At 40.7% G+C, this 15,251-nt stretch overlaps 1 protein-coding gene across 2 annotated transcripts in view; it reads right to left on the minus strand.

The window, feature by feature from the left end:
• Positions 1-226: 226 nt before the first annotated feature.
• LOC147749088 (retinol dehydrogenase 7-like) overlaps positions 227-15,251 on the minus strand; it is a 246,583-nt gene continuing 231,558 nt past the window's right edge. For both annotated transcript variants that reach the window (XM_086966017.1, XM_086966024.1), the window contains exons 3-5: positions 7,748-8,006; positions 6,529-6,692; positions 227-1,673 (exon numbers count right to left, since the gene is read on the minus strand). In XM_086966017.1, coding sequence (XP_086822143.1) covers positions 1,462-1,673; positions 6,529-6,692; positions 7,748-8,006 — 635 coding nt within the window. In that variant the 3' untranslated portion in view covers positions 227-1,461. The remainder of the gene's footprint in view (positions 1,674-6,528; positions 6,693-7,747; positions 8,007-15,251) is intronic.

Raw genomic sequence — 15,251 nt, forward strand, 5'->3', positions numbered from 1 at the left:
TAGAAAACGTCGTGGAACATCAATTTAATATTTTTAGGCCAAGTCAGTCTATCATGTGTAGTTACTGCACATATTGAAATTTCCTTACTCAAGGAAATCAATTCTTTTTCCTGATATTGGTTCAAATTCCAAAGATTTAAACATTCTCTGATAATTTCTTCAAGTTCAGATTTCATCTTTGAAACATTAAGTGGTCTCTCTTTTTCGGGTTCTGGGTTCACTTTTTCCACAATGCTCTCTATCTTTTTATTTCTTGATGCTTCCTCAAACCATGGTAAAAAAAATCCCAACTTCAAATAAATGTGTTTCTTCCTGGGCTATTGATGCTGTAAAGAAAATCCTTCCACCATCTTTCAATGCTTGAACTGTCTGGGACAGTGTCCGTTCTATAATCTGTGAATTTTGAGATGTTGGGATAAACCCTGATGTAATTACTTTTTCTACAGCTTTTTGAGATTCTTGAGTTTCGACCATATTAATTAGAACAGCCACAATTTGTCTAGGCACTGTTTGTGCAGCTTCAGTTTGCCCTATTTGTACCAAGTCAGTCACAATTGGAGCAGTAACGCCTGGAGGTATCACTGTCAGTTTCGAGGTGGTGGGACATTCTTAAATGTCTGTAAAGTTCTCTCGATCTGCATTTCTCTTAGTTCAACATAAGCAGTAGCCACTTTAATACTTGCTGGTACACTAATATCAGAATTTGTAGTGGGGACCACACATGGTGGTGGACACTAAGTTAACAATGCCTCCAATATTTAATTCCCTAAATCACTATTGGTTTGAGGCTTTTTGTCATCCTTAATTTCCTTCTCCTGTATCTGATCCTTTTTCTGCTCCTTCGGTCTCTCAGTAGTAATGGCTTTGTATAATCAGGTTCCCTCAACTAAGACATTCCTCCATCTCTGTAGTGCTTCATCCTAATGAGCATTTGCAAAACTACACTCTTCCCTGCTAGTCTCATTCAGGCGTTTCTCTCTTTCATTGTCTCATGCTGTCTTTTCCCACACACTTAAGGCTTCAAATTGTGTGGCTCTAGATGATGACTTTATTTCGCATAACATTTCCTATAATCTGTCAATAATTTGCGATTCAAAAGTACCATATTTTGGAATACTCAAAGGACCCTCTTTCTCAGTAATCTAGCACCATTGGCAAATCTACAAACATGAATTAAGTCCCAGATTTGTTAATGTAAAATGTGCAGGCCACCGACCCAAATCAAGTGTGTCACACTACCTCAAAAAAAATCTTAATGCCTTTAAGAGATTTTAGCTCTATTTAGCAAGCAGAACGCACAGAGATCTTTCTTTTACTCTTACCTTGCTTCTGTCCAATTTGTAAGGGCAATACATATCAAATTTACATTTGAACATTTGCTGGAGTGGAAGGTAACTGGTTGTTAATGCCTAGGAGATAATGGACAAGCAAAGCTGGAATCAGACAATTAGATTTGACCACTCATTTGCCAGGCCTGGGGCATGAGCGGGTCGCCAAGTAGTCCATGATGATAGTTGGAAAGTACGATAAGGGTATATAGAAAAACTTGCAGTCCAATCCGGGGGAGTAGCGGCTTCGTGGGTAGACAGCAGTGACAGCGTGCTGTAGTGAGTCCACCACAAGGTGCAGGCTAGGGTTGCCTGTGGTCGACAGGTCCACAAGATTTTGGGCGTCTAAGGAGAGAATATTGAACATGAGCAAATAGTTAATTTTCATATGCCAATTCTTGCAGTACAGCACGGGCTCTGCTCTTGGATCACCCAACTCTGCTCCTGTCCTTCCGCACTAACACCTTCATTCCCTCCCGTGGTACTACCTCTGCTATTAATTACAACTATTCTATTTTACTTTATTGCACCAAGGCATTCATTATGAGTGACCTGGAGGTGTGATAAATACCCCTGACTCCAGGTTTTTGCCCCGTTAGTGAGGACTAACATGCATATATTTATGTTTGCTACATCAAAATCTGCATATTTCTTTTAATTGCCATTCATTTTCCCCCAGTGAAACCCCTCTCAGGCGTGCCAGTTGCCCCTCCTCCCTGGCCATACCATGCACCCTCCCTCTTCAATTCATTCAAGGGACCACAGGTTATGGTGCATAAAGGCTGCAGTTTATTTCACAAAAATGAATCATGCATTTTGCAACTTACTGGTTGGGCATTCAAGACCCATGTCTGGTTGTTACATATCACACTTATAAGTCAAAACATTGTCCCAAAGGTTTTTCATCTATTTCTGACTAACAGCACTGACCCACCACCATGGCCCCTTTTGCAGGTGTCTTGGATGCAGCTGATTCTAGGATTCCCTTGCTACCGACCTTGTGGGCGGCCGTCAGACCCAGCCCTGGCTGCAAATGCCATTCCACCTCCATGTACCTCTGTTGACCTCATGCCTGCTCTTTGATGTCCCTGCCATTAGGCATGTTACGTTATGCATTTTGTAAAGCGCACAGCTGCCCCAGCAACGGGGCGTCCCAGCCCTAAGGCATCCTAAGGACACTGTTTGAGCAGCTCTTCTACCTAGGTTATGCTTCCCTCAGGTCTCTTTCTGTGCTGCCTCCGCCTCGCCCCTCTCCACTGTCCCTACGGCTGCGATGATCGTATTCTCTAGGTGTGGGTGGATGGGTTCCAAGCTGCTGAGGCGAGGGTCTGTTGCGGTCAAGAGGGGCCCTGCCCTCCTTTGACCTCCTTGGTCCCCCTGCCCTCTTTCCTCAATTGGGTGGTTCACAATTTCAAATGACGTGTCCAATCACCATGCATCTTATTTTGCAGTTTTTACCAGACATGCTTCTGGGGATCCTGCCACCGGTTGGTGTTTCCTGCAAGCCTCTATCTGGACCAGCTTTGCCTCCCCGGCCCGCGTCACAACTGACCACAGGAAAATTGCGATTGATATTACCCCTTTAAGTATTCACTGCATTACTCGTAATTCAATATATGTAGCTACAAGAGTTCCAATATATACTTACTGGCTTACTTGTAATGAAGGCCTCGCTCTGCTGTCAGTCTCCAGCATAAACAATGGTGTATGATACTACCTCTTGTTTTGCTATTCTACAGCTAAACACTCAAACACTAACACTTCCTAGTTCCTACAGCACAAACTCAAATGCCTCCATGTCCATCTTCCTTGAAGCAGTCCTTACAACTTGAAACACAGAAGTTGTTACTCAGCTGATAAAAAATACTACCCCCAACATGGCTGCCAATACCCAGTAGTCTGTATGAGAGGAGGAACTTAGTAAATACTTCCTTTATTTCCGGTATCCTTGGCAGGCTAAAAACAAGTAAAGCAATCTTTTTCTTTGTAAATGTTAATGTTTTTCATTCTAAAATAATAGATGAGCTAAAGCAGTCTCCTCAATTACAGGTGCAGTTGTTGCCGCCTAGTTTTATCAGAAGGGACAGCTCCATATGCTCACTGCACCTACCTATTAGACTTGCTTGAGCAGTCTTTACTGATGCAGCTATGCTGAACATAATCTTCCCGATCAATGCATTTCAAGGCTTAAATTATAATTTTGCCACGTTTTGTAATAAGTATCAACTCCGTGTACTGATCAGTAGTCTGCATAATCCAGGATGGTGACTCCTGCCGGAGTAGGACCAAGATTTCAGTTATTTAGAAACTAGCCGAAACAGGAAGTATCAATTGGTTTTAGATCTCAGAGTACCCTAATCCCTGAGTGCCCTAATCTCTGGTGGCAGCTGTTTTGGGATAGTTGTGCTTTTTAACTTTCCTGTGTGTTGGCAAGTTATTTCTTGCCATAGTGACTCACGGAAGATTCAGTGAGTGATGTTGCCTGGCCATCCACAGAGGTCCCAACCATTGCCAATTTACAACGCCTGATTGGAGCTGCAGTTGTGACAGCCTCTTGAGTTAGACAGGGTCTGAATTCTGCTAAAATTTTTAGGGTTCAAGTAGTTGGGAACACTATCACCGACCCTGATGAGGAGGCGACAAAAAGCCAATTTATCCCTACAACTTGCGCTGCTGTCAAAATGTTATATTTCTTACAAGATAGTTTTTTAGGAGGTCTAGCTGTATCCACATTTAGGACCCAATGGGAAGCTATCGAAGCTTTTAGGGGGAGACAGTGTTTTGGCAGTGGCTCCTCTAACATTAAGTCACATCAGGATCTTTTTTCTCTTAAGACCAATTATCCATTTTCCTTTACCATCTCTTGGGAATTATCATTGGTCCTTCATGTCTTAACGGGTCCTTCCCTTGAACCTTTAGAAATGTCTGAATTAAAATACCTGACCTCTACGTGGTATTTGTAGTTGCCATTTGTCCAGAGAAAAGGGTTTGGGGAATTTGGAGCTTTCCTTTCCATCTATTTAGAGAGAGCTTCCTCCTTTCAGAAAGTAGACTCTCTGTTCATGACTTTTGGCCATTTGAGTAGAGGTATTCATCCATGTATATCAACTATTTCAAGATGGATCATGACAGCCATAATCAAACGTTATGAAATGTCATGCTCAGAGGTTCCCACTCAGGAACACGGCGGATGCACTAGGGGTATTTGAACATCATGTGCATCCAACACCCCTAAAAGTCATCTTTTGTGCTGCTAAATCCGCTCACACCTTTTACATTACCGGTTGCAGTTAGGTGGGAATTTTCCGTCAGATTTTGGTAAACATGTATAGTCTTCTCTGTCTGAAACATTAGATGTCATAAAGCAGCTACACGTTTAAAAAACATTGGAAAGTGAAGATGTAATAAAAAGACTAAAACTCACTGGTATTGCAGCATATCTCTTGACTCATTGATTTATTAAGTGGGGTGGGGAATAAAGTGTTCAATCATTTCTGCTTGGGTATTTTCTCAGCTTGTAAGGACAGCTTTGAGGAACATGGACACGTATGCAATGGCCTTGTTATTTACCAGTAATCTTCAAATCTCCATTACTGGTAGTCCATGTCTTCTTCAATGCAGTCCTGAAACCACCTCCCCCCTCAAGCGTGGGGGTTGGTTAATTTCCTATTCTTTTTTAAAGGCTTGATGTACAACAGGAAGCATTAATTAAGTTCCTGCCCTTTTGCAGACTACTGAGTAATGGCAGCCATGATGGGGAAACTTTCTTCCTCAGCTGTAGGATAACTTCTGCGGGAATTACAGTTTCTTCACTTGTAATAAGGACTGCAGCGAGGAAGACCTTGACTCGAAGTAATGAAGATTACTGGCAAGTAACCGGGCCATTGGATCCCACAGTTCTAACGTTGCTTTTGCATCGTTGAGCCCAGACAACACTGCATGCTACAGCACAACCACCAATACTTTCCGCAGCATTAGCTCTGCTAATCAATTGTGCAGCACAATCATTGTTCTACCCTACAGCAATAACTTTGCTATCAGATCCAAGTCAGTTGCATGTTCTTAGATGCAGCAATGTGATAATTGCATTTCAAATGTATACATAACACACCTCATAAACAAGGGGGTATAGTTGTTTTAATACTCTTATGAGAAAATGAATGTCAAACAGTAAGTCAATGGATCTCCTACTCATGCCTTCCCCAATCTACTATTATACAAGACAGGGGACCCTAGTAAGTTAGGATCATGCAAATGATAGACATATACTAAATAGTATATATGACCTTTGTCCAGCCGGACAGGAATTTATTAATTAGATATTTTTTACTGGTTCATATAGTAAACATTTATACAAACGTGGGCACAACCTGTGACCCACAGAAGACAAGACAAAACAAGTGAAAGCAAATTATGTAAAGGCGCACAAGGCGGTCTGTACTAGTATTCAGTTTTACAGACTTGGAATCAATTTTAGCAAACCATTGTTAAAGGCATTTTGTGACTTTATAAAAAACATATGGTGCTGTAAGGTCGACGACGTTTCGATGCAAATTAAGAATACATGCATCATCATCAGGACAAAAAACATTAAATCATGTTTGTCTTGAGAATATTTCTATAGTAACATAACCTCTGCACGGAAATTGTACGTATTCCCGGTGGTAGGTTTAGTCCGCCCGTATGGACATTGCAATGGATATTAACCGGCCATACCCGAGGGCCCAGTATGATGAAAGATTCAAATGATTGGTATCGGTGGTTCCTGGGTCGCTAGTACGGCGGCAGGAAGCTCCGGCATGAGAGGTTTTAGTAACGTCTTGCTCGATGGCAGGACGGATGGGGTTCTGGCGGTGATCGCTCAAGGGAATACGTACAATTTCCGTGCAGAGGCTATGTTACTATAGAAATATTCTCAAGACAAACATGATTTAATGTTTTTTGTCCTGATGATGATGCATGTATTCTTAATTTGCATCGAAACGAAAATATCTAATTAATAAATTCCTGTCCGGCTGGACAGAGGTCATATATACTATTTAGTATATGTCTATCATTTGCATGATCCTAACTTACTAGGGTCCTCTGTCTTGTATAATATATTACTGCCCAAGGACCCTAGTGTTATTCCTTTTGGGTTTTCCCTTGTTTTATTTAAACAGAATTTCCCCAATCTACAGCAGATGCCTTGTGAACTCACAGGTGTTGTAGTATTTCTCCCCGTAGCTCTCCTTGACATCATTTGGCACACGGGCCCACACAGCTTGTAAACTTTCCTCCACTATTGGCTTGGTGGCAATACCAGTGTTGAAGCAGCCAGGCTCCACAATTGAGACATTAACGCCAAATGCCCGGAGGTCACGCCTAATAATCAATAGAGAACCCACAAAAAAGATTGATAAATGGTTCTGAACCGCAAGACACTATATAAAGAAAACAGCACTCCAGGCATAACACCACAAAATGAGAATTTGATGCACAGGGTCACATCTGCTGCTGTAACATTTAAAATTTCAGTAACATTGAAACAGCTCAAGTGAAATAAAGTCCATGTTATGAAACCTATGCCTTATTTGTACACCTTATTAGGCTCACATCTCTACTGAATCTTCTAGAGAAGCATCCTCAGGAAAGAGAGAGGGGGTTTGCTATAGAACTGGAAAGTTGAATGGGGGATTCTATGGTCTCAGTTAGCGTTTTGTGGACAGGGTACTGAGGCACTAAAGTGGCAGAGTACCCTATCTTCCAAACGTGTAGGTCCCCACTACACTTATGGTCGGGGAGCTGCCATATTTCTGCCAGAGAGGCTTCCGCTTGCTTTGACAGCAGAAACCACTGACGAATGGCTCGACTGACATTGGGCCAACAGCTAAAATACCTGTGTTCTTTCGACATATTAAGGTGGATGTTTTGACTTATTTTTTACCTTGTTTGGGACTACCAGGGAAAGCCTGGCTATCTTAAACAGGATAGCGAATAAATTACCAGCTCACACTGAGAGAAAACACCTTCAAGTCATGGGAATTTCTTTTGTTTTTCAAACAAACTTCTGCTTATCAGTTTAAAAATAAAAAAATAAGTTTTCTGTGCAGGCTTTGTCCACACAACAAGCCTTCAGGGCTTTCAGTGGGGCCACCATGGTATCGTCTCCTCTCAAGTCACAGAGATCTCGGCCTGCCTGGTGTGGGCCCACCAGGGCAGCCAATAACATCCCTCTGCTGCAGCCTCACAATCCGTAAATGAGAGCTTAAGTACATATATAATTTCTTTTGATGGGTCAGCAACGCAGCTGTAAAAATCCCTTGTTTCTTCTTTTTACATGTTTCATTGCAATTGTAAAAAATGACAGGTTAAATAGTTTCCTCCAAACTCATGTCAGTCATTTGACTGGATGGCCATGCCAGCAATGTGCTCCTTACCTTAAGCTGTCAGAGAAAGCCTCCACTCCATACTTGGAAATGCAGTACCCTCCGCCAACGAGTGCGATCCTCCCAAAAGCACTGCTCACATTGGCAATCCTGCCCTTGCACTTCCTCACCAGGGACACCAGGTTGAGGGTCACATCGATCATGCCTAACAAGTTCACGTCGATCACTTTTGCAAAGTCGTCTTTAGTCAACCACTCATTGGGAGCCATGGGGAAGCCCACCCCAGCGTTGTTCACCAGACCCCATAGTCCTGGTAATAGAACAAAAAATAGAGTGAAGCAGTCATCCCCTTGAATCTTTCAATCCCACACTGAAGGAAGATAAGTTTGTCAGGAAATGGTGAAAAGGAGTGGGAAAGCCCTTGCTTAGGCTGATTAAACTTCTTGCCCTTTACATCCATTTATAGCTGGATCACAAAAAAATTAAGTTCTGCAGTATGTGATCGCAGTGTGAATCCTCAATTTTTATTTTTTCTGTCTACCATGACAGGATAAACAAGGTGGAAGGCACCTGATAATCATGTTGCAATCCTCAAACTACTGCATTATTACAAGTCTGCCTATTTTATCAATGTCTCTATCTTATCAGAATGGGTATATGTAGTTAGTACTTTCTCATTGACTGATGAAAGCCCATTAAAAAAATCAATTGGCAGGTTATGCATCTTGGCCTTTTTGGGGAGAGGCTGGCATATGACCAGATGCAATTTTTTGTGTGTTTCGCAATGAACTCCACCGTTTCTTTTAATTCATCTGGTAACGGGCTTTGTCTTTTTTGTCCCTGATCTGAGGAATTAACTGCATTTATTGTGATGTGTGAAGTGTCTCACTGACCCTCCCTTTCACGTCTTTTGTCCACTAGCCTGTACAATGCCAACTACCTTTTCAGATGGACTCCAAGGACCACCAAATCCCCATCTGGCTTGAAAGAAATCGAGGAGTCTTGCATACAACAGTAAGTGCTTAGATTGTATACTGCTATGTATTATAAAGAATATTCTCTGCTACACCAGAGCCAAACGTCTTGTCCTTTCAATGAAAATACCAGCTTAGGACCTTTAAAAGACATGCCACAAAAACGTAGTAATCTGACATAGATCTTCCATTTGAGCCACAGGTCAATGCTGTGGTCTACATAGTCCTATGAGAATGAATTACTGATTGACTGCAAAGGCTTCAAAGCGGGTTCACAGGGATGTGTTACACTCTGTGGAAACATAACAATGTGAAAAAGTCCTCAAAGTGATGAAAATTCATACATTGGCTCACGGTAGAGTCAAGCACTAAGTTTAAAACACTCTGCTCCTTTTGCAATGTTAACGGAGCAACGATGAAGGGTACCATTGTTATCTTATGACCTTCTACTCAATAACAAGAGTCTTACCTCACAACTCTATCGTTAATACGTTTTCAAGAGATAAAGCGGAAAACTGTGGACCCATCCCTAATGCAGAAGTGAACCAATTTTTCCGCTCTACACTTAAAACATAGCTGTCCAGGGTTATTATTCATCTCAAGTCATAGCATCAAAGACAGCAATCGATGAATGCTTAGTAGAGTATATATAAAATCGTTTTTGTAACTTCCTCTGTAATTTCTTTACTCTTTTATAAATTATCATTCTATGTCTAACTTCTTCAATTTTAGGTCTCCCTAATAATCTATCACTGATCCAGAAGGCTGCCTTCTCTAAATCTTACATTCCAAAATATAATTTGGTGTATCTATGAGATAATTCCATTTAAACTATCATCCGGTACTTTGCACCATGTAAAACACATGAATTTAGGAAGCTTTCCCCCCCCCCAGGGTGCTCAGGATTGATGCAGGGAACACAGATGCATCTCTAAACTCCAATCAGCGCTCCTGTTTTTTTTAGGTTCGACTTTCAATGCCTCTTCAGACCATATGCTTCATTAAAGTGAAATAAGGGAGAACGCCGTGCTCTGTGAACCTTTGTAGTTGGTTAGAAAGCATCTAATGTTTTAATTGGCTGGGCTTTTCATGAGAAATTAAACAGAATGCATTGCTGACATGCATTTGCTGTGTTTCAGAGCAGTGATGCAGGAAAGGCTCCTTGGAAAAAGCGTACCTTATACCCCTTCAGAAATCTGCGTTACATGAGATCCATTTTTGCAAAAGCTGATAAATACCAATTGTCGAACTTAAGACACACTTTTTTGATCGGGGCATGGGCACCAACAAGAAGAGAGAGAAACAGTTAACTGTGTTTTTTTAACTGCTGTTTCAACTTAGGGTATATTCAATCTTTTAAAACAGTAAAACAAAACAAGCTCATGTTGTTAACATGATACACATATTTTTTATATATATATATATATATATATATATATATATATATATATATATATATATATATATATATATATACATACATATATATACATACATATATATATATATATATATATTGACTGGAAAAACCATAGGTTTCACACCAGTTATAGTTAGCTGGAAATTTTACTGACATAAAACCATTGAAATTCCCACGTTATAGTTAGTTGGACTCACTATAACTTGCGTGCCTGCAATGCACTGCTGATGACGTCACATATTACATCACTCGTGTCATGGTCAGTGACATCACTCATGACATCACTGATGACACCCTCCAGTGAATGTGTGTCTTTCTGAAAAATAAATGTTTTATATATGTATTTGTAAAGGTCGATGGAAGAATAAATGGTTAAATAAGTGTGTAAATGGATGTTTTTAAAAAAAAAATTGATTGGTTAACTGGCTTATTAGGTGTATCTTAGTGAATACATATATTAGCGAGTGATTTTTAAATATTTAAATATATGTATCAGTGTTTCACTTTGTGTATAAGTGGCTGCATGGGTTGGTGACTGACTCACTGTTTGTATGTGTTTTGAAGACAGCATATGTGCAGGACTGTATGGGTGGATGAGTGTGTATATGTGTGTGTTAGTGAGTGAATGACTGTCTCACTATTGTCTTTATTAGTAACGACATATGTTTTAATCTAGTATATGTGAGTATTGATGTATATAAGGGTTAAAAAACAACGTCTATACCTCACTTTTGTTGACTTATCGTCGGCTTTTGACTGTGTGTCACACAATAAATTGTGGGCAATTATGGCCGAACTGGGGGTAGACAATGCTATTATATGCTTCTTGAGAGATCTATATTCCGGGGCCACTGCAACTGTCCGGCATGGGAAAGATGGAGAATGCAGTAGACAATTTGGGATTGGTCGGGGTGTACGCCAAGGGTGCGTTTTAGCCCCCTTCCTATTTTTGTTATACATAAATGGTTTGGAGAATCGCCTCGTGCAGGAGGGTAGGGACATGCCTATGGTGGGTGGGAGGCCTGTCCCTGCCCTGATGTACGCCGACAATGCTGTTTTGATGGCACGCACCCCAATGGCACTACAAACTTTGGTTACATCTTTTAATAGTTTCATGCTTGGCTTAGACTTGAAAATTAATTGCTCCAAAACCTTGTCTATGTATTGTGGGCCAAGAACAAGCAGGCATTTGAAGCCAATTTTTATAAATTCCAATCCCCTAGAAATGACCTCCACCTTCCCATATCTGGGAATTTTGTTTCATGAAAGTGGCTCATGGACTACTGCAATTAATGCTAGATCTCTGTTATTTTCCAAAACTATCATGGCCTTACAATGTTTTATGAAAAAATTAGGAAAAAAACCCATAAAGGAAATTTTAACTATCTATAATGCGACTTGTTTAGCTGTAGCTACTTATGGATCAGGTTTGTGGGGTTACTCAAATATTAGTTCAATTCAAACTATGGAAAATAAGTTTTTGCGCCACATCTTGTCCGTGCCTGAAAGTACTGCGACCATGATATGCCACGCTGAATTGGGAGTGGCTTATGTTACTGATACGATTAAGATTCAGCCAATCCTTCTTTGGCACATGGTTTGGACAAACGATGAATGTGCGGTTAACCGGGCTATTTTAAAGGAGATTTTAGCATTGGACAACATTAATGATTTCAAACGGATACGCTATGTCAGAAACTTTCTCGAAGAACTAAGTTGTGCCCAATACTTTGAGGATCCGCCATCAATGGCATACACATCAAGAAGAGACCTGAAAAATTTGTGTATTGCCTATCTCAGGGACAAAAGATATTAGAGGAGGCGAGAAAAAAGACTGTTTCTGCTCATCAGGATATTTTATGTGGAGAGAAACTACAGCCATATTTATCATTGTATATGTCCAACCATGAACGTTTCCTTTTAACCCGGTTTAGACTTAACATTGTTTTTAGGTTATTATCTTTTCCTGTGATGAATTGTTGGTCAAAATACCTATGTCTTTGTCCATGTGATGATGTGTCCCCACAATCTGATATACATATTTTATTCTTTTGCAAATTATATATTCTTTTCCGAAAGAAACTTATCATCCCTATTCTTAAAGATTTAAATGTATACAGATGTCGCTTAGCGTTTTTAGAGTGTCAGAAAATGGAAACTGTTTTTATGGTAGCCTCACTTGCTGAATTTTTTAAATCAGTTTTTAAATGTCGTAAATCGATTCAAATGAATTTATTCTTTATGTTGTATATATGTATTTAATTTTGGTGTTTTCCCTTTTGTGATTTTAAATCATGACTACTTGACCCCTTTGTAAATTGTACCTTTTCATGCTACTTTTATGGTTATTCTTTGTTTTTTAACCGAATAAAGTATTTTGAATCTGAATCTGAATGTATATAAGTGAGTATATGTGAGAGTGAGAGATTATAAGAGTTCCTGTTTAAATAAGTATGTGTTTCTATAAGTGATTGTTTAAGAGAGTAAGTATGTGTAAGTTTCCTTAGACGTAAGGTGGTAGTGTTTGTATAGTTGTATATGCAAATAAATGGATGTTCAATAGTTTATTTGCATGTGTGAGTATGTGTGTGAGTAACTTTTCGATGACTGTCTGTGTGTAACAGGATGTATAGGTGTATCACTACATATGATGAGTGAGTATATGTATGAGTGACTATATAGAACTGTTGGTGAATGAGTGGATGTGTATATAGATGGTGGAATTACTGAATTGGTTGTTGTAACTGGCATGGGTATCTCCATTTTTTTGAAAATGTTAGTTTCTATTTTTGAATATGTGTTTCATGGGTTACATTACACTGAAAGGAGGTCTGTCACTCTGTCACAAGGATGGTGTCATGAGTGATGTCATGAGTGATGTCACTGACCATGTCATGAGTGATGTAATATGTGACGTCATCAGCAGTGCATTGCAGGCGCGCAAGTTATAGTGAGTCCAACTAACTATAACGTGGGAATTTCGATGGTTTTATGTCAGTAAAATTTCCAGCTAACTATAACTGGTGTGAAACCTATGGTTTTTTCAGTGAATTTAATAGTTTTTTTAAATGCTAATTCCTAACTATAACTGGTGTGAAACCTATGGTTTTTTCAGTGAATTTCAAAGGTTTTTTAATAGAAAATTTCTATAACTATGAAATGTAATATTTTTTATAATGAATCCTATATTGTATATTTATATAATACTATTTTCTTTATGTATATTGTTTATGTTTTTTTGTTTGTTTGTTTTTTGCCCTGGAGCGCTCCCGGTGCGCGTACCGGTGAGCGCACCGGTAAGCGCAGTCTTGCGGCGCGCCCCGGTGCGCGTACCCGTTAGCGCTAATGCCGCAAACGAAAACATCATCGTGACGTATCACGTAGCCGCGTGATACGCATGGCGTAAGCGCACCCGGAAGCACTCGAGCGCATACGATCGCGCAACGTAAGCGCCCCCGGGGCGCCTAGCGTAAGCACGTCGGGTCATGTGACCTGAAAATAACACTTTTCATTGGTTCAGAACAGTTTTGGTTTCCAAATGATGAAAGCCCGGCTCATGTGACCTGAAAATAACACTTTTCATTGGTTCAGGACAGTTTTGTTTTCCAAATGATGAAAGCCCCCACCTTTTTTCCTTATTCTCACTTTGTCCTTTGACTGAGGAAGACCTGTTTGGAGACCTATTAGTACCTATTTGTACTGAAAAATGGCTACAGTAGCAGCAGCAGCAGGAGCATCTCAGCCACCACCACCACCACAAGGACCACCACAACACCACAGTGGTGGAGAAGAAGAGGAGGAGGAGGAGAGGCAGTACCTGCCTGAGGATACTACCACCTATAAGCCAAAGGAGCGCATAGTCTGGGAGTTTTTTAAAATCCCAAGGGGCCAAAAAAAAGTTAATGCGCCAAAGGTGACTTGTATGATCTGTGGCACTGTACTTTCCAGGGGGAACCCTGCCAAAAAGTATTCTTTTGCCAACAACACCATGATTCGCCACATGCAACGCCGGCACCCGAACAACTATGCTGCGGCAGAGTTCAGAGAACTGACCAGAAACCCTCCCCAATCTTCTCCCAGCACCCCCCAAAGTAAGCAACCCACTCCATCGGGTCCAGAGACAAGGGAGATGGTCCCAAACATCCAAACCCAGTTTGAACAATTCAAAATAGTTTGCATTTTTTGTGGAAGGACAATTAGCTATGGTGAGCAAAGCATTAAACTCATCAACCGTGCTGGTGACAACCACAAGTGCCCAAAGAAACCTTACTTTTTTCCTGATTTTTTTTGCTCCAGTTGAGCAGTTTACAATTCCCTGTTTTTTGTTTGTCCCAATAAAAATAACAAAAAAAATATAAAATTGTTCATAAAAGCCAAAAAAAGTAAACAAAATCCAAAAAACAATAAAAAAATATAAAACAACAAAAAGAATAAAAAAAGTTCTTTTTAGAACTACCTCCAATTTATTAAAAAATGCTACTTTTTTAAAAAAAAATCTGTCATTCTTTTTTCCTTATGGTACGCTCCCCGGTACGCTCCCCGGTACGCTCCCCGGTGCGCGTACCGGGCGCTCCCCCCACGCAAATCGGAAAAAAAATTATTATTTTTTTGCCCTGCGGGCCCTTTTATGGCCCCCACATCAAACCTAGGGGGTCAGGGGGGTCTACCCTGCCCCCTTTTGGTAATTTCTCCCTTTGTTTTTGCCACCTCTTGTGTCTCGATCCTACTGAGACACAAGATGGCGGCCGCTCCGGACTGTTTGGAATGTTGACAGACACCCGAGAGCCAATCAGCTTTCCGCTCGCGAACTCGCGTAGCACGCTGGTGCGCGCCCCGGTGCGCGTTCTGGGGCGTGCTTATAGATATATATATTTTTTTTAACCTAAATTACTCAAAATCCACTGGAGCACATATCTTGAGACATAGCAAAGGCACATTGGGCTACCAGTCCCTACAATTTTGCCAAGTTTGGTGGAAATCCATTCAGCCGTTCAGGCTAAAAGTGTTTCCAACCGCCCTATTGAAATTAACATGGGGAAAACACGTTCTGGGACCCCCCTTTTTTCTCGGCCCCCGCTTGACGAATCCCCCCCCAAACTTTCAGGGAAGGAGCGGAGCGCAGCGAGGCAAATTTCAGGCAGATTCCTCAACCGGCGCCAAA

This window comes from Lissotriton vulgaris, chromosome 1_1, assembly GCF_964263255.1.
Source record: "Lissotriton vulgaris chromosome 1_1, aLisVul1.2, whole genome shotgun sequence".
Lineage (NCBI taxonomy): Eukaryota > Metazoa > Chordata > Amphibia > Caudata > Salamandridae > Lissotriton > Lissotriton vulgaris.